The 26609-nt window shown below is 41.3% G+C and overlaps 2 protein-coding genes across 3 annotated transcripts; one reads left to right on the top strand and one right to left on the bottom strand.

Annotated features, from left to right (window-relative positions):
* The first annotated feature begins 1036 nt into the window (after positions 1–1036).
* On the top strand, positions 1037–10544 carry LOC145494051 (beta-hexosaminidase-like). The gene is made up of 6 exons (XM_081473518.1): positions 1037–1729; positions 4208–5440; positions 6414–6862; positions 7749–8498; positions 9179–9383; positions 9853–10544. Exons 1-6 carry the CDS (start codon positions 1603–1605, stop codon positions 10107–10109), a joined length of 3021 nt encoding a protein of 1006 aa, XP_081329644.1. The 5' UTR covers positions 1037–1602; the 3' UTR covers positions 10110–10544.
* Positions 10545–12574: 2030 nt separating this feature from the next.
* LOC145494054 (beta-hexosaminidase-like) lies at positions 12575–25223 on the bottom strand. 2 transcript variants are annotated; one of them, XM_081473521.1, is made up of 8 exons: positions 24772–25223; positions 22718–23413; positions 20150–20589; positions 18451–19197; positions 16379–16616; positions 15922–16174; positions 15101–15232; positions 12575–14638 (listed from the first exon to the last, which is right to left on the bottom strand). In XM_081473521.1, the coding sequence occupies exons 1-8, from the start codon at positions 24821–24823 to the stop codon at positions 14494–14496; spliced, it is 2703 nt and encodes a 900-aa protein (XP_081329647.1). In that variant the 5' UTR covers positions 24824–25223; the 3' UTR covers positions 12575–14493. The 2 variants fall into 2 exon arrangements, with proteins under 2 accessions (XP_081329647.1, XP_081329646.1); XM_081473520.1 differs by lacking the exon at positions 24772–25223 and having other exon boundaries at positions 22718–23501.
* Between the last annotated feature and the right edge of the window lie 1386 nt (positions 25224–26609).

Consider the following 26609-nt stretch of genomic DNA (forward strand, 5'->3'; position numbering starts at 1 on the left):
AAGCACCCCGTCATTTTTATTTGAGAGTCCGCCCCCACCCCCCGGGTAAGACAAGCCATAATAGGAAAGCAGAAAGAAAACTGACACATAGCAGTCAATCATAAGCCTCCCCGAGCATCAAAATTTCTGCATGCAGGCAACTTTTCCGACGAATAAGAATACTTTAGCCATCAGTAACTTTTAACAGCTGGTTTCATGAGCAGTTGTGTTTTCTCGTTCAAACAGAAAGGCGAAGCTTGACAGCGTCAACTGTTGTAAAGGATTATGTCAATTTCGAAGAAAGAACGTTTGCTTTAGTGAACACTCAGGCATTTGAAGTTGAAGAGAGCCTGTTTGAAGCAAGCTGACATATTGTTACAGCTAGCCAGGTGATAACATTTGGGTGTCTTGGCATCCGATATCGCTGTTTTAGATTTCTCTGTAAAACGTTTAACCTCCCCGGCTTTTCACTCTCAGACGAAAGTTTATTTGTGGGTGCCGAGGCTGAACTTTCATAATTTTAGAAGATTTGGAGCAGTTTTGCAGTTTTGAAAACAATACCGTATTTCTGCGTAAACATTTTCCGAGAAGCATTCATATTGCACACGTCAAACAACCACGTCACTGTCTGTTTGTAAATTACAAGACTATTTCCATGTTGGATTTGAACAAAGTTTCTTTATCCTTAGGAACCTTCTTAAAAAGCTCTTAAATTGGAGTATCTCTCAGCTTCGAGACTTTTAACGTTTTTATAACTTGAGAAGGCTGTTAAAAAAGATGGATTTTACTAATACTTTACCTGATAATTTGGAAATTTAATTCAAAAACCCTATGTCCACAGAACCCTTCGTTTCTCGTGCCAAGGCCCTGCCAGCTAAGAGATGTAAAAAGGGCTATGGGGACGAGAATAAGCTATTCTCCTATTGTTTCCTCGTGCTACAGAAACCGCTGACACATTAGTCCGATCACTAGGGACTAAAACAAACTTTGCCATTACTTATTATTTTGCTCTATTAATAAATTATTTTAAAAGGACTGGCACTAGTCCCGAGAGAATAGAACCCTTTAAATACGCCTTAGTGTGCTAAAGATTTTGAAATTTTGGGAAACGAGGCCAAGTTTGCCCGTACCAGAGATCGGAAAATTGAAAAATATACGAGGGAAGAACAACTAGAATTTTGAGTTTTCAAATTATTTAATAATGCAGCGTGTAAACAAGATGTATAACGCAGAGTATTTTTGAGCTCCCAAATGTTTTTCCTAGATTTTGACCAAAAATGCAAGAAATACGATAGATCTTGTTGCTTTGAATCACATTTCGTACAATTTAATTTAGGGCTACAAAGCAATGCCAACCCCTTCACATACCCAATCTCGTCCGCAGGTCGGGAGGCCAGCGCTGATTAAAAACGCGTGGGCTCTGGGAACGAAATTGCCATGTACCCGCGGCTCGTTAAATGACATGCCGTATACCGGCTTGTTTTGAATAAACTGTAAGGTGAGACTAGCCTCGCGTACACGTAGCAAAACCAGTTTGTTTCTTGTAATAAGTTTTGAGCGGATGACAGACAGTAACATGGAGTTTGAAAAGTAACCATCACTCGTGTACAGTCCGTCAACAACATGCGTGGCATATGGAGATGTGTTTATCTGCTCCACTTTAAAACTCTGCTAGTTTTAATCTTGGCTTTAAACATTGTTGTTTTTATTGTTTTGAATTCTATTATGCTGCACGACAAAGATGAGCTAGGTAAGTACAAAAGACGAGGTAAGCGTTTGAATTATTTCAAAGTTGAAATTACTTCTGGGCCTCCTTCAATGGCCGCTGGTGATGATTACCGGTGTATTAGAGCACCTGAACCCGGCGGTCACGAAACTGGAGAAAAGTCAACTAAAATTTAAAGCTACAACAGCTCGTTCACGCAGTGACTCAGCACGATTCTTCCAAATGTCGTCACATTTTCACCCTTCAAAGGACAATGTACTATAAATACAGGCCTTATTTTGTAGAGAAAATTAACCACGACGACTAAATTTCTGTTTCCATCGTCCTGCGTGAAGTTGAACTTAGGTTTATCTTCACGAGTTTGCTCAGGTCTCTGCAGCGATCGTCTTATTGCCCAATAACAACATAATCAACAAACTCAAAAAAGTACTGCATGGTCATGATAACGCTTTACCAAAAGTTAGTTTCTCGTTCATAAATTTTCGATTCAATTCTGACTCGATTACTATGCGTTGCGGCTTGCAAAAATCAGATAATCAATATCGAGTTTCAGTAGAACAGCTTGAGTTTCGACAGTGAATAAATTTGCAATTCTGTGAGTGAAACAATTAATATGCAAAATGGCGAATTTGCCCAAGCGAATCTGTTTCTCATTTTCTCAAAATTGTTGCCTACGAACCAGTGATTCATAAATTCTAAAAGCTGTTCAATCAGTCGTTCAAGAAAAATTTCCATAGCAAGGTTTTTTTTTATGCTTAAGAAGTAGAGCGTAGTACAGTAGCCAAAACGAGAAACTTTAATTAACCTGCATATTTTCAAAGTCGACGTTGTTGCCGTTGGAAATAATAATAGCCAGGCATTTCCTCGATTGCATTTCACTTGAACTTGGGGCTGCCAAATTATCGCTGCAGTTGCTATATATCACTAAAATGAGGTGCTTTGTTTCGTTTGCTGTCGTTGATTTTTCTCGCGGTAACTTAATTTTTTATCCTGTTATAACAATGAACAGAAGAGACTGAAAAATATGTTCGTTTCTCGTGTAATCGTTTCTATATAAACAAAATTCTCGATCTTGATTGGTTCTCCGCGCGCCTATTTGTCACGCAATCGGTTCAGTTTAGTTTTTGTAATTGGACACCTGTTCCATTCGCACGTCAATTACTTGCGCTCAGATGGCTTTCTTTTCGATGTTTCCTATGGTGTTCTAAACTTATGGAAAGCGCTACTGACTTTTTCGCTCAAAGGGAGTTCTAAAACAACCTTTTTAATCTCGATACTTTAACGTACGATACTGTTACTGATATGATTAATTAGTAACTGGACCTCGTGTCGTGCAATTCAATGAGAAATCGTGCTCGTAATTTCAAACAAATCGGCCTCGATCGCGTCGCACGCTCGTCCGATTTTGAAATTACTCGCGCGATTACTCCCTAATTGATCTCTCCTCCGTCCAATTACTATTATTATCATACACTGAACTCACTATCTCTTTTCTGATTGGCCGAAAGCGTACAGTGAATTTTCGAAATCAGCGCCCGTGACATCATCTAGCTGCAGACTATACAATAATCATGTCGAGGACACTCAAGGTCACGGGTAATCATGTCCTGTATGACCGCGGTGCATGATTTCTAAGGGTAATCATGTCAAGTTCGCACGCTTTGTGTTGCTTGCCGTCAGTGAAGAAGCAGAAACATGACTTCCATTTTGTCTCTTTCAATGTATAATAAAACAATTATTAGGTTCGGTTTTTGTGATATTCAGAATAATAAAGGTCTCATCAACGGTTACCAGCGTCAGCCTTCGGCTTCAGCTGATAACCCCTACCTCGACCTTGATTATTCTGGATATCACAAAAACCGCATCCAATAATTCACGGTTTCCTAACGAGAAACACACAAAAAAAAGATGCATGTACATGACTTCAAATACGACAAGTTATGGAATTTCTTTTTACCGGTACAAGTGCACGCAGAAACTTGAGTGCGTTTGGAAGAATTTTAGAATGTACTGCGGTGTGAACGTGCCGCTGATCTGGTTCGCGAATTCTCTTAAACTCGCTCCTGTGACTGCATTACGCCTCGTCCACACTACGCTCGAGGAATTAAAAAAAAAAGAGGTTTCACTCTGAAAACGCATCAAATGTTTTTCGTCCACACTACGCCGAAGAAATCTAAAAACGCAGTAATCACCGGTCACTTTGTATTTGTGTTTGAGGAAAAGCTTCGTTTTCGATTTAAAATCTTTTCCGTTCACACACAAACAAAAAGCCGACATTTGTAAATTTCTCTGGTTTGAAGAGCGTTTTTGAAAAGCTCTGTCTTCGTGACGGATCAGTGTGGACGGTAGGCCTAACCGTAGAAATAAAATAAAGCTTAGTGCGTTTTCAAATTTCTCCGACGCAGTGTGGACGCTGCCTTAGACTTTGCAGATGTACTCGTAAGTGCGCTCATCATTTCTTTATTTATGCAATGTTCACACTCGAATTCTTGTTCTTTGCAGATGGCAAATCTCCTGGATTCAATGTTAAAGATAGAGAGAGTAAAGAGTTTAATTTCGCAAATCATTTAGCAGAAAACATCAAAGAGAATCATGGATTGAATGCTTTCCAAGAATTTTCAGATCAAGATGGACTTCAACCTCCTTTAGAGAAAAGTACTTCTACTAACAACCGTGACGATTTGGAGCTCTCAGAATCAAGAATCTCCATAGAGGAAGATGAATCAATTGTTCCAAATAATGTTGCACAAAATGCATCTCAGAATGAACAAAACAGTGTGTTACCTCTAAAACTTTCGACCTCGTCGAGCTTTCATCGACAAACTGGAGACAGGGAAAGGCTACCTGAAACAACAAAGAAAATCTTAAATAAGTCTATTTTAGCAAAAAGTTCCGTTCAACCAGCGAACTCCCCAAATAGCAACGCTGTAGCAAAAAGTCGTTCTAATCTTAGAACAAGTAGTCATGATATGCTGAAGGTAAAACCATCAAAACTACCCTTAGACACAAACAGAAATAGTTTTTCACATTCCATTCAAAATCATTCTCTAACACTGGTGAAAAATAATACAGAGGAACAAGTAGACAAGATTTTGCCCACAACAGCAAAGCTTTTCACTCAAGAGGATTTAAACAACATAGCTGAAAACATGCAAGTCCGCTTCGAAGTGTTGGAGGATATCAGAACAGCAGAAGTTAGTTTGAGAAATAAGGGAATCTCGCCAATTGAAGGAAAACTGTGGTCTATCCACTTTTGCGTCACGACCGGAATAGAGCTTAACCACCTCGTGCACAAACCGGAAGGGTACGTCCTGCCAAACCAAAAATCGATCAAACTCACGCACTTTAATGGATGCACTTATAGGTTAGAGCCAACAAGAGACTTCAAGGCCATCCTCCCGGGAAACGCACTAAAATTCGTGATCCATGTCGGTGCAACGCTAGCCAAGAGTGACCTGGTGCCAAGGTGGTACATCACTGCAGATGGCCTTGAACCAAGAATCATTTCCAACACCGCTGATGAGAGCCTAGACTTTGTGGTCCTTTCAAAGAGAGAGAAGGCCTGGGATAGATTTGGAAATAATGACGTGACCGATCTAAAGAAGGCGCCTCTTTTGGTGGTGCCGACTCCTTTGGAAATTGTCGGATTGAATGAGTCCATGAAATTATCCATTGATAGCCAATGGGTTGTGTTGGGAGAAGCAGGATTGGAAGAGGAAACAAGCTTCCTAGCAGGTAGGCTTGTCTGCTGCTTTCTTGATAAAATCATAGCACGTATAAGCATCATCTCTTGCAAGTTCATCTCGCAGGAATTAGGGAGTTTAAGAAAGCCACGACGGCAACGGGAACGTCGCTAAACAAAAGATTTAATGAGCGCTACAGTGTCTGTGCACGTGCGTTATAATTCTTGGTACATTTCTTTACCGTCCTCTGCAAATCAACAACGTTAAATTTATTGCTGTGTTCCAGATTTAGTTTTGTGATAGTTTTGAGAGTGGTAAACAGAGTAAATGACTTAAGAGTATCGCGAGATTCGTAGGTAAAATATAAATCGATTTTTTAATTGAAGTTCTCCTCGGGTTACCGTCGTGGCTAATTAAACTCCCTACTAACGATAGCACTACAAAAACTATCGTATAGTAAATTCGGTTTTGGCAAAGAAAGAGTCAGGGAAGCTATGTGTTCCCCCTTCCTCTCGTTGTCTCCGCCCTCAAGACCTTTTCCCACGACCTGCTTCATAGACACTGCATAAATGACGCCGATATTTGAATAGCACTACTTTTACATCCCAAGCCTGACATTCATGCGAAAAACCTTGTCTGGAAATATTAAAGCGAGGCTTAAGGATGTCTACAGTATTGCTGTTCTATCGGTACAAAACGACGAAAATGCTTGGTTTGTCATCAGGTTGTGAGAGATTAAAGTTATCGACGATGCACGTTTCAAAAGCTGTTGCTTTAAGCGTCGGGTGGTTGCAAGAGCAAAGGTTATTTTAACCTCTTGGACAGCTGCGTAATACTGCCAAACAATACAGCCACATTCCCGCCAACCTTTGGAATAGGTGAATTTACGGAAAACATTCTGCAGTGTTTGGCAGTGTTCTAATGCGATGCACCAAGAGGTTGTTACTTTTTCAAATATCTCAGTTTATCCTCGCAGTCAGTGCATTGAAAAATCAAAGGTGATCTATAAATCTCGTACTCTTCAGGTAAACTAGAAGTGCAGAAATCTCTATCTGATTCAACGAACAGAAAAGTAATCAAGCTTGCATTAGGTAAGGTACTACTGGAAATGCCGGAAGATACACAACAGTTGTCAAATCCGTCTTCTAATGAATCATATCAACTTGAGGTGAATGTCTCCGAGGAATTGATCAAAATCACGGGAACTGGGAAGGCTGGAGTGTTCTATGGTGTTCAGACTCTCCTTGCTCTCATGGACGACAAAGGCTTGGTTCCACAGGTGTCAATCAAAGACTCTCCTCGTTACTCGTATCGAGGCTTGATGCTTGACGTTGTTCGTAATTTTCAGCCCAAGGGTGAAGTTATGAAACTTTTGGATGTCATGGCTGTGTACAAGATGAACAAATTTCATTTTCATCTCTCGGATAACGAAGGATGGAGATTGGAAATACCAGGACTTGAGGAGCTAACCTCGGTAAGCAAAAGAAGTCTTAAAATATTTTTAATTCTTGCTGTTTAAGAGAATCTATTACTTTGTGTTTGGTTAACCACACACAACGAATTATATTAGCCACTTTATGAAAATGAATGACCTGCTCAAAAGTAAAGGTCTTGAATCAAAGCTCCGAATGACCGTAAATAGAGGTCCTAAATGAAGGTTCCTAATGAAATTCCTGAAGGAGAGGCCCAAAAAAGGCTCTGAGCGAAGGTCTTGAACGAAGGTCCTAAATAAGGTCGTGAATGAAGGTCCTGAATGAAGGACCTTATTGAATTCAAGCGTAGTTTATCAAATACTTTAAATTTTTGAGCGCGAGTTTGAAAAATCAAATTTAACGAATAATGCATGGACTCATAGCTGTTTTTCCACTAAAAGTTACGAGCTTAGTCTCTAAAGCCTACTTCTTCTTCAATGGTACGCTCAAAGAGCAAGGAATTTCGCCTATTGTAACGTTTTTTAACAATTCGTGTAAGGCATGATAACAGCTCAAAGATTCGCATATTGGCAAGTGAGCTCGAGAGAATAGGTAAAGATAAAGTCTGTATACGAGCCAAGTGGCCCATCAGGCCGGAGCTTATCCCGATTTCTGTAGCATGAAGCGACTAGGAGTATTTCTACTCTCCCCTGGATGGGATGCTAGTCCATCGCAGGGTTACCCCCAGCATTAATTTTACCGGTACCCATTTATCACACCTGGGTGGAGAGTAAAGAATCTTGCCTAAGAACACAACACAATTTCCCCGGCCAGGACTCGAATCCAGACCGTTCGATCCGGCCGGATCGAGGCGAGCGCACTAGCCATGAGGCCACCGCGCCACAAGGAAGGGAATAACTTTTACTTAAGTTCTCTTCTTAACTCAAGGTTGGGTCCAGACGATGCCACGACTTACAAGAAAAAACTTGTATCATGTCTCAACTCGGCTCAGGCCCCGATACCAGCACCTCGGGTACTGGGCACTACTCTACTGAAGACTACCGGGAAATACTTCGTCATGCAACACAGCGTCACATTCAAGTGATTCCAGAGTTCGACTTTCCGGGGCACAGTCACGCAGCTATAAAAAGCATGATAGCCCGTCACGACAGACTGATGCAACAAGGAAACGAGAAAGATGCTAAACAATTTCTTCTTAACGATTTCAAGGATGAATCGCGGTATCTATCTGTGCAAATTTTCACCGACGAAACTTCCAATTGTTGCTTGAACTCAACCTACACATTAATGAAGTACATCCTAGCAACTTTAGTGAACCTGCACCACGATATTCAACCGCTTACCGTCTATCACTTCGGCGGAGATGAAGTTCCGGGGGGAGCATGGAAAAAGTCGCCGGCCTGTGAACAGCTAGCCCAGACATTAAACTTTCCGTATAATAACGTTAATACGCACAACAAACTGAAAGAATACTTCTTGCGGCGTTTATCGAATCTCACAGCAAGAATGAACATCGGGGTGGCAGGCTGGGGAGATTTTTTATTCGAGCCAAAAACACGGTCTATCGCTTCAAGAAAGTTTTTCCCAAATAAGGAAGTGTATTCGTTTGCCTGGAGCAGGACTGGGGCGGTGAAAAATAATCACGAGGTGTCCCTCATGGCGAACCACGGATATAAGGTTGGAAACTGTTCTAATTTATAAATAGAAAATAATGTGTAAATTTATTGATTACTTTGTATTATTTTCTTTGTTATCCAAGCAGCTGACGTCATAGAAGGAAGTTTTTGACGACTTCCGAAGACTTCCCGAAAACGGACGGAAATATGCTGGCGCAATTTCCGATGATTGCTGATTTCAAGCTATTAGTTCATGGGCAATGTTTGGCTTCCTTGATTTTTTTTTTTTGGCGAGGGGGGGGGGGGGATTTTTAATAATCTCAATTCAGACTTTTTCCCTTTGATAGCAAAATCTAGTCAGGGTTTTTACAGAAGTATCAATTGAACCCAGTTCCTCATTTCTTGGAAGTAATGTATTTTCTCTATTAAACGCCAGGTCCCTCACTGACGTCGGGTAACCAAGTTTTAGTTGTAAAAAAGCCCTCGAGGTGTAATAAGCTTTCTACTAATAACCCTGGGGGTTCAAATAAACCACAGAAGTCAAATAATAGTCTAATTCACCAGACGGACTTTAAAATAAGCCCCGGGAGTGTTTAATCCAGAAAATGCCTCAGTATTCTTTCTGAGAAGCTATTTAATGAATGAATACCGGAGAAAAGGTACGTATGATTCGAGAAAGAATACGTTAAAACACTGTCTGTACATGTGACCAACACATGTCTCATCACGTGTTAATCACAGGTTGTGCTGTCGAGCCCAGACTACATCTATCTTGACCACCCTTATGAGCCTGTCGGAGAAGAGCGCGGGAAGTACTGGGCCACAGCTTATACTGACACGCGTAAAATATTCAACTTTGCGCCCGAAGAGCTCTACGAAGACATTGACAAGATACGAAACTGCTCGGGTTTGAAGAAGTGCGTGGACGGACGACAAAATGTATTGGGTAAGAATAATCTAACAATGAATTCTCAACACTGATTGACGCATATGTTTTCGAGTATTTCTTCTGAGAATTTGGTAGTGTATCAAGTCAGGAGTACTACGAGTAGAAGATTGACCGCAAACTCACAGGCGAAGTTCTTATTGTAACGTTAACTTTAACATTTTTGCGGCTGACCAATAGCCGTTAAAAAAGCGAAAAACAGGGAAAAGCTGGGCAGCTTTCAATTCGAACAAAAATTCACGAAATTTTGGAATAGTTGGAAAATTTCCCAGAAAATTTTCAGAGACGCTGAAAACTGTTGAATTAACCAAATGCAACCTATTTAACCGGAAAATCTTGAAATTCTAAGAACTTTTTAGTTAACGACTGTGCATTAACTGGTGGCAAATTGCAAAAAAAATGGAGTGCAGACAGTTCATGTAAGTTATATTTAAGAAACCACTTATTTCCTGGCGTGTTCATCTTTTAGGCGTCGAGGCTGCGGTGTGGAGCGAAACAATAAGAACCGCTGACCACATGTACAGCATGATCTTTCCTCGTCTTCTTGCCCTGGCAGAGCGCGCTTGGCACAAAGCACCATGGGAAGGCATCAAGGATAGGCTTGGGCAAGATCGCGAGAAGACTGGTGATTGGGTGAACTTTGCTAACACGCTGGGCTATAAGGAGTTGGGTCGGCTTGATAAGATGGGCGTGACTTATCACGTGACACCACCAGGAGCGAGGTAAAAATAAACCGCAAAACTGCCATTCTCATTGTTTGAGTTGGACTGGGTATAAGTCCGCTTTTGACACTAGGGGCTCAGAACTTCTTGAAATGTATGACAAAATAAAGTACAAAAATATTCTGCTGCTCACTCGCTAAGCTACGATCATGGACAAAAGTCTTGGGACAAATTTTCACTTTTGGCGCTTTTGCGTACACGCCAGGCGCGAATACAACTTCACCTGCCTAACCTCGCCCCCCCCCCCCCACCCCCCGTACAATGTTGAAAACTACTACGTGCAATTTCAACTGATTTTCAACATTGTGTTGGGTGGGGAGGGGGGACAGCAACCCATTTATAAAGGATATAGCAGCGTTTTCTTCATACTTGAGTTCTAACACACAGATAATCCGTTACATTACATAAGTGTCCCAAGGACTTTTGTCCACGATTGTAGATATCATTTCTTCCAAATCAGTTGACCAAACGGATTAGATTGGAACCATTTGCCATTTACGTTGCAACAAAAACACGGCTCGATTTTCGTCAATAAAGCAACATATAAATGGATGATTTATGGAGTTCAGTTTCAAACATTTCCAAAATCCCAAATTTTCGTATGTTTTTTATTCCTTGGCAAACATCCGAGAAAGAGTACGCGAGTAGTTTTGGCTCATCAGTTGCCATGCAACATGAAAGATCTTCATTTTATCATTTTCGCGGGAGGGTTTTCAGAGAACTCTAGAAGGCGTTTTCATTACGTTGTCAGAATATCCTAAAGCAAACTCAAATAGACCTTTTTAAATAAACGATTTTTTGCAGGTTTGTGGACAAGAAAGTGGAAACCAGGGCTGCACTACCTGGCCTTAAAGTTGAGTATTCTGCAGACGACGGAGTAACATGGAGTGACGTAACAAGTAACATGGAGGTTGAAGGAAAGATAAAACTGAGAACTAGGTCAGTGTGTAAAGGAGATCAACGTCTTTCATTTTTCGTTAGGTTTCACGAGCAGAGTGGAAAAGCCTTCAGAAGCTTTCTGAAATAGCTGTGTTGTCCCTCCACTTTCCTGCCCCCAAACCCTTCTTTGCCCCCCTCCCCTTCCATTCTTCCCTACCCCCGCCCCGTCCTCTTTGGAAGTGGTTTTCAACATTCTTATGCAGGGTACTAAGGAGATTTTGTATTTTGATTTGAGATCTGCTGATGGCCAACGCGTGAGCAGAGAAGTTGAGATTGAATCACCCACACCTAGCCCAGTGAAAAACAAAAATGACGAAAACATTGTGTCTGCTCCTGGCGCTGAGAGAAAACGCGAGAAACAGAACAAAGAAAAGGAGGGGGTTGAACACACGAAAGGCGAAGCAAAATCTCAGGGAAAGAGAGAAAACCCTGAGATTAAGGAGAAAAGATCCAAAATTTTGGAAGAAAAGACTCAACGTAAGGAAGGAAATTCTGAGATCAAACACGAAATTTCTGAACGGAAGGACACATCCTCCAAAGAAAAGTTAGAGAATGATGGCAAGACCAAAGATGACCAAACAAATCCATTGCAACAAGACGAAAACAAAGCTCGAGTAATTTCACAAATTGACGAAACTGATTCACAATCTGAGATTAAAAATGAAAGGCCAGAAGGAGATGTTCTCATATCAAAGGAAAGGTAAAAAACTAAAAAGCTAATCCGGTCTTGACACACAAGAAACAATATACTTACAATGAACTGAATACTGGCTTGTCGGGGACAAAAATCTCAATGATGAATAATCCCTTGAAATCACGAGGAAAGAAGACAAAGTGACTATGGGAATAGGTCCATAATTTGTACATGTGGCTACTGTTGACTTAAAGAAAAACAAGAAGCCTACTGGCTCTGAAAAGCTTAAAGTGCCTATATGGACAACAGGGTTTTTACGGTTTTGGTATTTCCATAGAGAATAGATATTAGTCGAAAACATTTTTTACGATTCCAAAGTTCGTTTTCCCCAGAAATCGAGAAACTCTGATTTTTAAGCTCGATTTCGGGGAGGGAAAGCGCCGGAATTGAAAAAAAAAATTAAACTATTATCTATGCGTTACGAAGGTACCAAAACTGTAAAAATCCCTTAGGCGATATTGAAACTTTAAAGACAAATGGTTTATTATAGGTTGTTTTGGAATCATATAATACGGACTATCCAAAGGAAGTTGCTCAAATGCAGTGCTTTATATTAAGTATTTTGAGAATGGTTAAGAAATAAAATAAAGTAATGACTTTGGTGTTACTAAAAAATGCATAGTAGCATGTTAGTAGCTAACGAGTTTTTCGCGTGATAAGAAAGTAATTACGGGAAAATTCGTACTCGCAGAAAGCTAACCACATAACTAAGAGGTTTATCATGCAACACAATAATTATTTTCCTTCTGTTCAAACGACAACCTGAAGCAAAAATGCTAAAAAGGTTAGCAATTTTGTTTTCTTTCCTTCTCCTATTAAAGATGACTTTCTAGCAGCCTTATTTACCCGAGGCTGGGTGAAGTGAGGCTTTCACATTAATAACCGAAGTGAAGACACCCCAACTCAAGTTGTTCTTATGTGGAAAGACACAACGCAAACAGTTCGTACGTGTTGTGTACGCAGTACGTTGAGCTCAAAGCTCACTGAAATCGGGGATAATTTCACAGTCTTCTCCGCTACTTTTGTCTTGGGTTGTAGACCAAACGTAGACAAGACAATGAAACATATCAGTTTAACGGAGAGCGTTCTGTACGTTCACGTTTAAACACAACCTTCACTGGGGGCGAGATTGAAGGAAAGCCATGCCGGCACGGAAAATAAAAAAAAATAAAAATAATAAATCCATCTATTTCATATAATTTTCACAAATAACAATAGTTCTTATCGTCTAAACCTTATCTTTAACAAATTGACGTCAGTTTTTTAAACGTCTGTCCTCTTATAGATGATAAATTTCGTGAAAACATTGTCAAACTGGTTCCGCAGTAAACTTTGACAATGTTATGACGTAATTTATCATCAATAAGAGGACAGACGCATAAAAAACTAAGGTCAATTTGTTTTTTTAAAGTAACAAGACCCCAAAATGGTCAAATGCCGGAAATAAATGAGGGGAAAAGACACCGTAAACCGTAAACAAAGATAAGTGATTTTTATTCATAATGACGCGAACATTGTCAATAGCTTTTCTCGCTTTTTGATTGGCTACTTAAAAAAGTACATAAAATCTCATTGGTTAAAAAGTTGACAGTTTGACAGCAGAAAGTTGAACTTGAAAGTTTGCATAAATTAAAATTTGATCCGTCTGTACTCTTATTGATGATAAAAATAATCCAATCAGCGCGCGGGAAATTAGACAGTCATTGTTAAATTTGCTTTCGACGTGTTTAATAAAAAAGAAAAGCTTACGTCAGCGATGTGTATTTTACGGTTATTTCTCAATTGTCATATTAAAAGACTAATCGCGTCAAATAAGCTACACTAGAATACATTCCACTATCTATCTCTCTATTCAGAGGCCTATATATTATTCTGATGCTTATTATTAATAAAATATAAGTAAAAAAGTATCAAAGAACGCTTGTTTAATTAAAAAGAGGAATCTTCTGTTTTGTCACGACACAAGTGTTTTCCTTGCAACTGTACACGATGGGAAAAGTGTCATATGAATAGATTCATAGGCTCTCCTTCTACAAGGCGCCTCGGACTTAACTAGAGGCCACAGGCCGGCAACGGAAGTAACTACAACTCTTGAATAACATAACATATTTTGGCCACGTGCAAAATTACCCTTAAATTGAAGAAAACCTGAAAATCGTAATAAACTAAGATGGAAAAACACCAAAGAGATAATAATAAACCATAAAGGAACATGGATCCTTAAGGATGGAGAAGATTAACTGGGATTAAAACGACAAATTTGAAAAAATTTGGGCTAGACTTTTCAAGATGTGCAAACCGTGACGTAACTCCTTTAAGTGTCGGTAAGGGTGTTCAAGTGTCAAAAGCTACCACACCTCTTAGGATCAAAAAACATTTTCGTTTGAAAAAGGCCGTCCTACAAAATTTACTGTCAATTGTGACATTTGATAGTTCTCAACTGTTACTTTCAGTTGGAATGGTTAACCGTGTTATGCTATGTATAGTTTGTAATCATATTTTTCTCTAAGATTGAATCTTCGGCCCAATTAGCCCATGTGCTAAATCACTTACTGAGGGTAAACAAATGTCTTTTTTTGGATGGTAAGATGTGCCTGCCTATACTATACATCTACCCATACTTCTGTATATCGATCTACACTACCGGTCATGCCCGTGTTTTTGCTGATAAGCTTTATGATAGCTACATTTTCTTGCAACCTTCATCACTATAAGTTCTACTGAAACGGGCCTGGACACCAGGTAGACACTACATCTACCATAACAATAACAAGACAGCTGCGGCTGCGACGACAAGATTGATAAACTGTGACATCACATGTGGAGAGAGGCTAGAAGTGGGTGGCTTAGATGGAGCTTCGACGTCGATGGGCCTGCTGTGACGAAGGCCATCCGCTGACCTGCAAGTTTGACAGAAAAACGGGGGAAGATTAGGAGGTGAACATGGATTGACCACGTGCTGCGAATGGATAACAGTTCCCTGCCACGAATTGCACTAACATGGGCACCGGAAGGAAAACGCAAGAGAGAAAGACCAAGAGAAACATGGCGTAGGCAGTGGAGAAAGAACGAATGGCGATGGGTTACTGCTCTTGGGTAGAGGCAGGGGCAAAGTTTCTTGGAGACTTAAAATTTCCGGCCCCACTCTCCATACGGAGAAGCGGAACTGACGCCGCCGCTGAAAAGAATTAGGGTTAGAAATTAATTCAAATGTGGAATCAAACTTATTACTTTCAATAAGATAAAGAGCTTGTACTTTGCTTGTCTGTTTTAATTATTGAGTTTGGGATGCCCGTGGATTCGGAAGCTGAGACTACAACAACAACAACAGTTAAAATGAAAACAACATTGAATTTTCTGACCTGGTTCGCAGCATAATTTCCCCTTCCAAATCTGACACATCCTCAACATTTTTCCACGTTTTACGATCAGTAGAATACTGGAACTTAAGTCCTGGGAACACATTGGCGATCTTTAGCACACCTTTATCAATACTGCAGAGAAACGAAAATGTATCGGTGAGATTGACCATGGAAAGGCTTCACAAACGTCAATCAACCTAAACAACTAAATAATGGATAAATAAATAAATAAATAAATAAATTAATTAATTAATTAATTAATTACAATATTTAGAGAGGAAGCCACACCAGCCTTTGCTGGTTTTCATGCATCCCCATTCCTGGTAGAATTGGAATTTACAGATGCTGGGTTTTGTGAATAGAAGAAAACCGGGGTACATGGAGAAAAACCCTCGGAGCAAGGCGAGAACCAACAACAAACACCGACCCACATGTGACACCGGGCCGGAATCGAACCCAGACCACATTGGTGGGAGGCGAGCGCTCTCACTACTTGGCCAACCCTGCTGTCCAATGGGAAAGAAGTTCGTATTTTGTAAAAAATAATCAACTTGTGTCTTCTCCCTTGTAAGCTAGAGTCGGGTTTCTGGTTCAAGACGCAATAGCAGGCTCCCGACTGAGTTGCTCTATCAAAATTCACTACACTGTTGGGGGTTTCTGTGCGTTTCCTAAAGTGTTCTTCTCGTTGTAATTTAGTCTTAATCAAAAAGTATCGCCTGCATGAAATGATTAAGAACTTGTTTCTCCTATCGCTTTCTTGAATTTGTCTACCAAAACGTAGAGAGAAGTTAGAAAGTTATCACCAGATAGGATTATCTCACCGCGCTCCAGGTGGTGCCACGTGATACGCTACGCCCATTTCGTCCAGTCGCCCCAGTTCTCTGTAGCCCAGTGTGTTCGCAAACTTCACCCAGTCGTCCGTCCTCTTGAGGTCTCTCTCTTTCTTATTAGTGATGTCTTCCCATGATGCTCTATGCCATGCGCGTTCAGCCATTGCTATCATGCGAGGAAAGATCATGGCGCTCATTTGGTCACCGGTGCGTACTGTTTCGGACCATAGGTGACCTTGCATTCCTAACGAAACATAGGAAACAGAGATCAACCTGAAGTCTCGCTAAGTTCACAAATTGGAGGATCGAGGGCCTAATGGTTCGCAGTCAGTCTGCGGTCTGGTCTGGCTAAGGGTAATGGTATATTTCGCACTGGTATGCACTAATTGGGGACACTCACTAAATTTAGCCTGCACTTTTCAATCATTATTCAAGCCCAGTCTCTTACCTACAATATTCTCCTTCTTCGTCAAGTTAGCGCACATTCCGGGATCCGAACACAGTTCTTCCCTGGTCAGCGGTTCACCGCTTCGTTTGGTTTCGACATTGGCAAACAAATCATCTGGCATGAAACTAAACACTTTTCGAGTATCAGTAAACCTTGTGGCCCAGTAGAAACCACGCTCCTCTGGGTCAGGCTCGTACGGGTGGTCGAAATACAAGTGAGTGGCCTGGGACATAATCACCTACAAAATTGAACAATGTTGCTTTGCGGTGAAACGTAAATAGACAAGTTAAGCACGGGATTAGCGAGAATTTCGCTTTCAGTTTTATAACTTTTCGGTGAAATTTTCTGTTTATATCAGTGTTTATCCTTCAGTTTTGAGTTTGAATAATCTGAAGCTATACAAAACATAAGCAGTGAAAAACATTTTTATGTCAGAAAAACTATAGTCCGGTTAACTTTTAATCCTGGGCTAGCATTGACACCCTTACGAACAACCAAGCCAACGTCCAGACGCTTTTGATTAACGGACGGCAACCGGAAGTCGCAATCCAGGTTTCACAGTCAACACGACGCATGTGCAAAGGTTTCTGAGCAGGAGTCAGTATTCTCGTCATTGTTGTCTCGGCATTGTTGTCAATTTTAGTCTCTTTAGTTTTCTTGTTGCCTTCAGTTGTATTTAGTTGTACCTAGTTGTATATTAATAATTCGTGTAAACATGACCCGCCTAGATTAGCTCAGCTATCCGTGGGCATGTTATAATTGTAATTTTAATTTGAAAACAAAAATTAAAAAAATAAAACAATGTATGTATGTATGTATGTCGTCCCCAGAGGCTGCGCTCCTTTTGGTCAGTGTCACAGGTCGCGATTCTTGGTGCTGACCAAATGGAGCGCGGTCTCTGAGGACGAGAATGAAGTCACAGAAGTGAAACCACGTCGTTTTCCGTTCATGCTGTTCAAGGGTCGTTTCTGAGAGTTTTTCTAAAGCCCTGAGGGAGGAGCTATTGCGGCATGACTTTAAATATCCAAGTACACCTGTAACAGTACCTGTATCCCAAGCGCTATTAGGCCCGGTCCATACGTATCCGGATATTTTTGAATCTGCAACTTTTTCTTTTCGGATACGGCTTCGGTCCACACGCATCCAGCGAATTCGGCAGCGAATTCGGCAGCGAGTCCGGATATTTTTGAATCCGCTCTCTAGAGTGGAAAAAAATAAATCCGCAACGAATCCGATAACGTGTGGAAGGTGAATCCGGATATTTTCGAATCCGATGACGTAGCGAAATCGTGTCCAGCCTCTTACCGAACAATAAACCAATATGGCGGCACAACGTGTAGGCCTAGTTTCTCAAGAGTGAATCCGGATACCATCGGATGCGTGAGGACAGGCGAATTCGGTTTGAATACGCTACGTGTGGACGGGGAAATTTTTGAATCCGGAAAGAAAAAGTTGCGGATTCAAAAATATCCAGATACGTGTGGACGGGGTCTAAAGTCATTTTTTTTTAGATTAGTAGAATCGCACTGGTATACTTACGCAAATGCTGCAATCTGATTGGCTGAACCCCTGCACACTATCAGCCATTATAGTTCACCACTAAATTTTCTTTGCAATGTTTCCTCCCTTCTCCGAGGTTTTAAAACAACATTTCAAACAAATGGATAATCAAATTCCTGAGAAAACTAAAAGGGGGCATTTACGGTTTCTTGAATTAAAAAAGCTCGAGATTTTTGAAAGAAAGTGATAAGCGCGCACACAACTGCAAATGTCAAATTCACATTTCACTTCTGTACTTCGTGGTATGCAGGCATCCGTCGTCAGTTCAGTGGAAAGGGCAAAACGAAATAAATGTCGAGGCACCAGTGGTCAGTTTTCAATTAACAAAAAAGTTGTAACCTTGCTTTATGTTTCATATTTTATTAGAAAACAGTCCTAAGAAAATATGCACGCTGATTGGTTAAAAATCGTGTTTCTGTAACTCGATGGAAACACAGACAGCCAATCACGACGCAGGATTTAGTTGCCTTGTGCCCCCAATTTTCCTCGCGAAAGTTCTCATAAACGCTTACCTCGAATCCAGCATTGGCTAGTTCGTATGCTCGCTTTCCGCTCCCCCATTCCCAGATGTTATTCCACGCGTACCCATACACCCGCGGGTTCCTCAGCAGCTTGCGGTCATACGGGACATCTTGAAAACTCATGAGGCCATCCTCCCATCCAGCCAATTCAAGGCTGTGATTTGCCGTGATGTTGGAAACGCGTTGAACAAAGTAATCTTTCAACTCATCCACGACTTTGCCATTTGAAGTGTTAAGTCCCAGCTCCCGCGCGAGATCTTTGCAAGCGGTAGAATTGGTCCAAGCACCGTGCGCAACCTCGTCTCCGCCAAAATGGTAAACGGTCAGCGGTTGTATGTCTTTGTGAATGCCCACGATGGCCTCGACCAGGTGCTCAATAAAGGTGTACGTGGACTCTATGCAAGGGTTAATGGCGTCATCCGTATAATATTGCACCGATAAATACTGGGACGTATCACTGGCTTCTGATAAGAGGTATTTCTCAGCCCCAGCGTTATCCCCCTGGGCTGATAATTTGTCATATCGCGCCAGCATCGCTTTGATTGCGGCATTTCCGTGTCCTGGCATGTCAAATTCAGGAATAACCTGAATATGACGCGCTTTGGCGTATTCAAGTATCATCTTGTAGTCCTGGACCGAGTAGTGGCCTGAACCCGAGGTGGACGCTTCGGGGCCTGAGCCGAGTTGTGACAGAATACACCTCTTGTGTTGCAAGTCAAAGCAACGTTTGCTTCCCACCTACGATAACAACAACAACAAGCGTTAAAAATTTCTTATTTATTTGTTAGTTTCGACAGAAACAATGGACATTATGTTTTAAACCTTCGTAATATATAAAGCAGAATGAAACGAACTCTGGATCATACAGCTGGCACAGTCTTCCTCTCAAAAGAGCGAAAATTCTCTTGACTCTCTTTAAGATTTGAGGAAGTTTTTATTTTCAATTTGAGATCCAGATTAACAGCGTGTAAGGGTAGGTGTTAAAAAGAGAGCTAGGGTTTAACTTCTGTCAATTCTAACGAGGTAATTCTCCTCTTGTCTGAGTTTCACGCTCTTACTTTAGGACAACGACAAGTCCGGCAAAAGTTCAAAACAAGAGCAGGACTCCAAAAGAAGGGAAATGTTGACATCATTGAAAACGTAACCATATTCAAATATGTCCAAAAATGCGTCCAGTGCAAAAAATGGCAGATTTGACGAGATTTGAGAAACTGTGGAAATTTTGTCAAACATGGCAAATTTGACGAAACTGACGAGACTGTGGACAAAATTATACGAGTAAATACACATTTTGATTTTAAAACGCAATATCTTCATCTCAGTACTCTAGGTGCGTTTCGAGTGCGAAAGAACATACTAAGTCACAATTTTAGATTCCGTTTACACTGACCAAAAGGTCCCGTCATAGGACCACTTAAAAAACACAAATGAACGTCACTGAGTGCTGGTAATCTTGGTAATGATTCGTGTAACCTAATTTGCACAAACTTTGCACAGTATAACATATCAGTGTAACATGCAGGTGAAGTTTTTTTGGAGGGTAACCTTGGCATAAAACCGAGAGGTAGCTGGTGATGACTGGCATTCCATTCATGCGAGGAAGCAAAAACTCTCGGGTGCTTCATCCTATGGGAACCAAAGTTAACCCTGATAGGTCACGAGGCAAGGAATTAACCATTTTACTTTTTACCTCAGTAAGTTCCGGTAATCCGGGGATTTCAAGCCTCCAGCCTTCGTCATCAGTGAGGTGGAAATGAAATTTGTTGAGCTTGTACATCGCCATTGCGTCTAATAACTTAAACACGTGCTCCTTCGTTTTAAAGTTCCGGGCAACATCGAGGTGCATTCCCCGGTAAGAGTACCTCGGTGCATCTTTAATTGACACTTTAGGGACCCTCCCTTTAGAGTTCCTCAACGCCAGAAGGGTCTGTACGCCATAGAATACCCCTGCGGGGCCCTTCCCAGTAATCGTGATGAGCTCCTTGGAAGGGTCAACCACCAGACCGTACCATTCATCTGTACCGGCAAATTGCTGACCTCCCTTTGCTGGCACATCAACGTCACCTTTAATGAGTTTGATTGCTTTAGTGTCTTTGGGTGAAGACGACGATACTTTGAGCTTGAGTTTGTCTGTCACAAAAACAAAACAAACGACAGTAATCAATGTGACACAAGATACTGGGATATTAAGAATCCATGTCACGCAGCAGTTATCTAGATAGTCACGCATTGTTACTCTCTGTTAAGTTGGAGATTCGTTGCATGACGAACCAACCTGCCACTGCGAAAAAGCTACAAAGATGTAAATTAACTCACACAATTGAAGAAAATACAGTGGAATCCCGCTTTACGGTCACCTCGTTAATACGGTCACACTTTATTTTGTCCTGGCGAAACGCCCGTACATTTTCTTACAAGAAAACCCCGTTAAGGTGGTCGAAGAGTAATCTCTAATTTCTGAAAAAAAAAATTGAAAAAGCTTAATATTGGCGGAGAAATGGAGGTTTTACGTTATGGCCGGAAGTAAAAGTTCCCTCTTGATTGACAGCCCTATAACGCGTATGCAATCAATCGAGACGACTTTCGCGGGAATATCACCTATATGGATACCACGAATTGCCTGGCTACTCACCTCTACTCAGTTGATCAGCATTGTTAATCCAAGCATTTTTCGTATTAGGTGTAATTCTATTAAGTTATAAGTTAACATGGACCACGGAAAAGTCCGTGGACCAGTTCGAAAAAGCGAAAACAGCGAACAACAAATGAAAACACATCTCGGAGTGAAGCGAAAATTGGCCTCGCAGATGAACCTATGGCTATCGTATCAAGCGGGCAAAAAGATCGAGTCAAGAGAAGAGAAAGGTTCTGTAAAAAATTTGGGAAATTGACAGCGATAACAGCGATTTTTACAGTGACTCTTCTGTTGAAACCGATACCGATTAATCGTCGGACTCATTGAGATCCATTGGAATATTATCCATGCACATTTGCTCCGCCGCGCTTTCTTTTGTTTGTTTTCTTCGCCCAGCCACTCTAACGTTCATATCCTTTTTCGTCTTCCCCATTTTGCCAGACTGCAGCTTCAAGAAACACCGAGCTACAGAAAAATTATCTCTCCGCCTTGAGTGCATTGCGAAACACAAGTGTGTTTTGGAGATTCGCGCGTAAATTTCACCGCGAGAAAAAACTTTTCAAATGCTGATTGGCTCAGTGATCTGAGAACCCCGTTGAAGGCGTTTGTGGGCGGAGTTTGTTTACGAAGCAAGAGATTTTTCTCAGCGCTGTTTTCTCGAATAAATTTCTTCGCTTGAAGCAGACACTTTAAAGAGTTACAACTCAAAGGGAATTTCTTCGATTGCCCTCAAATTTGGACAGTAGCTAGATTAACATATAATAAACAAAAAAATGTCTGCGAATTGTTTATTTCGAAATATTTTTTTCTCCTAGAGCGATTTTTGTACCATCACTTCACATTTTTTAAATCCTATTTCGAAAATGTTCTGTAACTTTTTACTGCAATTGAATATGGCAAAACGCAGACACGCTTTTTTAGCGCTTTTTGTCCTTAAACCGGAGGAAAAAAAATAAATTGGCGAAAAACAAAATTCGCTTTGACTTGTAGCTTCCAAAAGGTGATTAGGGCGCTCGCATTTAGTGGTCCTGAAAAAAAATCGGCAATTCATTTCATTTCAAAATTCTTGGTATAGTTTGATAGCCAGCTCTATAAGCTTTAATTTGATATAGGGGTTTAGGTATCTACCGCTTAAACCGGACGCGCTACATCGCTTGGACGCGAGACACCCCTGAAGGTATACGGTAACCATAATACGGCCCACGGCCACATTCTAAAATCCCAATCTGTATAATCCTTTATAATTACACTCCGTTTATTCGGCCACTCAAACCAGTTATGCTCATTGTTGTAATTCTTAATATCGTATGTACTGATTCAAGTTTCTTTTCTAAAACATTATATCGCATTCCGCATACTTACTTAATTAAGAACAGTTGTTTAGAAGTGCAGTCGTGATACGTTCGTTAATACTTCACTCAATTTAGACCAATCATGAAATTTGACCCTCGTTAGTGACCGTATTAACGGAGTTCCCCTGTAGTGTTGATGAAGCTCCTTGTTTGCGAAATCGCTCAAAGTTTCCTCACATCTTTGCCTGTGCCAGCTGTGACCTTTAAGATGGTCACGCAATCCACCTTCCCTGACGAGATGATTGTGTGACGCAAATATACCAGAACATACCTTTCAGTGGAGCAGCTTCGTTTTCTAATCCTGCCTGAATATACACTGTCCACTCTGACGTAATAGTTACACCACTGTTTTTATCAATGTCCATTTCCACCGGGGTAGGGATGACATCATTCGGCGCAATCTCTAAATCTGAAATGAAGTCCGCGCTGTATCGTTTTGCTGGCGTGTATGGGTCGTACACGTCGTTTTCAGAACGTTTCCATTTTGCTTTGGTATCAAATTTGCCAACAAAACTCAACTCTTCGTCATCTGTGTTTTTCATTACCCGTGGGGTACTTCCCACGGCGGAGAGATACCATCTAGGCATGACATCCGTCCGGGCAACGGACCAATGGTCTGCCTTGAACTTGAACGTAAAAGAATCGCCTGCAGCTATTTCTTTGAAATCACTCGTTGTCTCGAACTTGTGAAGGCATCCGTTGATGTGGGTGAATTTGATTCCGAAATTCCCCGGGATGACGTACCCGGCGGGGTTGTGTTTCAAGTGTTCCGATTCAACAAGCCTGATGTTACAGAAGTACACAGCCCAATTTCCGTGTCGTATGGGGAGACTTCCCTTGTTAGTGAGAGTAATCTGTGACAAGAAAGTAGGGAAGGATCCGTTTGGAATCGGAAGAAGGTTGCTGAGGACATCGTAGCGCACCTCAATGTTTGACGCCAAGTAGTTGATCTCATCTTGGGTAGAACCTGGAAAACAGTTACAACAAAGATTGCACCAAATATAACAATGATACAAAGACATATTGGACGAGTAAAAGCCCCCAGCCGCACACCCCCCCCCCCCTCCACTTTCCCAACTGTTTACAGCACTCTATTTTCTCGTACTTTTATTCGATCGTTGAACGCACGGATAGAATCGCGACTGAACTGGACGACAGCGCAAAACGGGAGACCTGAAGGGGTAGGGGGTGGGCGCTTGGCTCGCTTTGGTACGGCACCTTCACAGTCCCCGCCCCCACCCCCACGTGCTTTCGCGCTCTCTTTTTCCTCCGAGTGGGTTGCAAAATAGAGAGGCTGTGGACACTCTACTCTACCCCCGGGAGGGAGGGAAGGAAGGTACCCAACAAAGGTATGTAGGATGCTAACTCGGAAACTTTACGACCATCAATGCTTCCGCGTTTCAGTGACTTTTGTCGCGTGTCGAAAGTTGCAAATGACGAACACAAAGATTTTATTGTGCTCAGGAAAATAAACATTCAACAGATTTGACGACAGTGATTTTCGAGCATCTTGAAGAGTTACATCGACATCAAAGGATGTAATGAATTGAACTAAATTTCATCATCTATCACTGATCATGCGTTTTGAGGAAAGGTGAAACAATTTCAACAGATTTATCGTGTGAAATCAAGCGTGCGATTTTAATACAAGAAAGAGTTGTCGTAAACAGTAACACAGAATTAACAAAAGAAATAGCGGTTAATTGACGACGGAAAAATTGGAAAAAATAAACATTTCGCGCTATCCATCCTTTTTTTCGGAGAGCGTCCTTGATACATTATCGTAATGTTCATGGTCTTTTTTACACTACATTACCTCTGTTTATTTAAATATCGGACAGAAATTTGGCGGAAATTTGATATTGATATTTTTATCTAAATCCCATTGCGTAACCGTCTCTACCTGTATTTGTAAAACCCTTTGATCTCAAGTGGAGCAACTTCAGAATACTCGGCCACTTTATTTCCATGTGCCGGTGTGCTTGTTTATCATGCAAGCTAAGAGTCTTGTTGCCCCAGCTTTTCATTAATCGAGGTAGATTGCCCAATATTTTCAAGTGGTTCCGCTCAGAAGTAAACATGCGGTTGTTGAATAAGAATAGCAACTATTGTTATATACCTCGTTCTTCAAAGCACACCGGCACATGTAAATAAAGAGGCCGGGTATTCTGAAGTTGCTCCCATTTGGGAATGCCCTTCCAGTGCAGGCATGTTATTAATCTGTATTAAGACATCGCTATTCTCAGCGTCCCAAGCCGCCGGTCTCCCCGCCGATATCGAAAGCTGGGCGAAAGCTTTTGAAATGGCATCAAATGGATAACTGACCTGCAGTCCCACGGAACATACCACAGATCGCTACGAGCAAAATCAACAGCATCTTATGGCCGATTTCTCTCTCACTTGGCACTACGCACAGAAAGTCTACTCTTGTGCGGAACAGATATTCGAAGATATCTTACCACAGCATGTCACGCTCTCCTTAGTACGGTACATAGTCACGCAAGACCAATCTCCTACCCAGGGTCCTCTGGGTCCTCGGCCAGTTGCCCAAAGAGGGGCCTAGAGGTAGGCCATAACCAGATAAGCGAAATCGTGTTTTGTTAATCTGGATGAATGATGCTCCATCCCAGCCTTAACACTGGCATTTTACCAGCTGAATTTTGAATGCTCTCTTCTTAGTCTGACTCAACAAAGCTATGTAACACAAGTCATGATCAGTAATATCTGTTGATTTATAGTAGTCACACCTTTCCTTCCTCCCTTTCTCTCTCCCTGCCTCACTCACCCCCCCCCCCATTTCAGATGAATTCCTCCCCCCCCCCCAGAATGGTCCACTGGGCACAAATATTAACTGCAGTAGAGAGGTTTCTACAACAGTTAAAGGCATGGATGCATCCATTTGGTGTGACTGGTCTGGACTGAAGGCTCAATTTCCATCACTTTCTCCAATGTAGCCTGCATCACAGGTAGCATCTTCAACAAAGACTACCTCAAGTCCAGTTTATATTTCTATCCTGGACAGCAGCTGGTAGACTGAATGCCTTGTTCAAGATCAACAGGAAATATAATTATATTGTTCAGTCAGCAACAAAAGTTCTGGAAAGAGGAAGTTAGGGGATCTGAACTTCCCACTTTCCACACTTTTTATTCCCAGTTTGCATTGTGAAAACCCAATTTAATGTTATAATTTTAAAACTTATTGTACCAGTAACATAAACATTTTAATTGCATGCACACAATATTGCAATTGGAAGCTGAAGAAAACTAAAACCTTCTTGGACAAATGGTCATTCATTTGGGACAGGGGGTCTTAACAGGTATTTTAAAATCCCTTGATCTCTCCAGAGTCAGAATTACAAACTTGGTGAACTTGGTTAGCTCTGCTTAACTGGATCAAATTAACTCTAGCCTAAACTAAGAAAATCAATTCACAATTATAATCTCTCAACCAAAAACTGAAAATAAATTTGGTACGCTACATGCATGGGTACTTATTGAAAGATGAGAGCATTATAGGGGTGTTTATAAAATAAGAATTGTGGAAGGCACTGTAGCCTCATGGATAGCGTGCATGACTCTGGATCAACCAGTGGCAGGTTTAAGCCCTTGAGCCAACTTACTATCCCAGAGTGGCTAGCCTAAAAACATTGATATCTGGGAGATAATTTGCCCACTTTGTGTCCCTTCCCAAACCCCCAAAATAGGGATATGCCAATTGAACCTTTCCAAAAATTTTGCCAAAAATCTCTCCAAACTGAGAGTAAAAATGTGTACTTTAAGCAGTGTCAGATCTAGGGGCCCGGGGAGGCCGACACCCCCCCTTCCCTATTTTGGGTAAAAAAGAAGAAATCACAGAAGGAAGAAAAGCCGGCAGGGCAAGCAAAACAAACCCCCTACCTAGCTTAAGGTCTAGATCTGCCACTGCTTTAAGCACCTTCCCCCATATCTGTGAGATTTGGTGAGTGGTATAATTCAGGAGGAGCGTTGGCCTCATGATTAGTGCGCTCATCTCCAGATTAAGCAGTCTGGGTTTGAGACCTGGCCGGGGTCATTGTGTTGTGTTCTTGGGCAAGACACTTTACTCTCACAGTGCCTCCCTCCAACCGGGTGTATAAATCAGGCTACTGTACTATTACCTATGTTTGAAGGTACCAAAATGTAAA

Source organism: Orbicella franksi, chromosome 8, assembly GCF_964199315.1.
Source record: "Orbicella franksi chromosome 8, jaOrbFran1.1, whole genome shotgun sequence".
Lineage (NCBI taxonomy): Eukaryota > Metazoa > Cnidaria > Anthozoa > Scleractinia > Merulinidae > Orbicella > Orbicella franksi.

Excerpts from the sequence above, each read along its gene's own strand:
- LOC145494051 (XM_081473518.1), top strand. The coding sequence starts at position 1,603 with ATGCGTGGCATATGGAGATGTGTTTATCTGCTCCACTTTAAAACTCTG. Across the intron at positions 5,441-6,413 it reads GGAAACAAGCTTCCTAGCAG|GTAAACTAGAAGTGCAGAAA; the intron begins GTAGGCTTGTCT and ends CGTACTCTTCAG. Across the intron at positions 6,863-7,748 it reads GACTTGAGGAGCTAACCTCG|GTTGGGTCCAGACGATGCCA; the intron begins GTAAGCAAAAGA and ends TCTTAACTCAAG.
- LOC145494054 (XM_081473520.1), bottom strand. The coding sequence starts at position 23,468 with ATGTCTTTGTATCATTGTTATATTTGGTGCAATCTTTGTTGTAACTGT. Across the intron at positions 20,590-22,717 it reads CGAAGCTGCTCCACTGAAAG|ACAAACTCAAGCTCAAAGTA; the intron begins GTATGTTCTGGT and ends TTTTTGTGACAG. Across the intron at positions 15,233-15,921 it reads GTGGCACCACCTGGAGCGCG|TATTGATAAAGGTGTGCTAA; the intron begins GTGAGATAATCC and ends GTTTCTCTGCAG.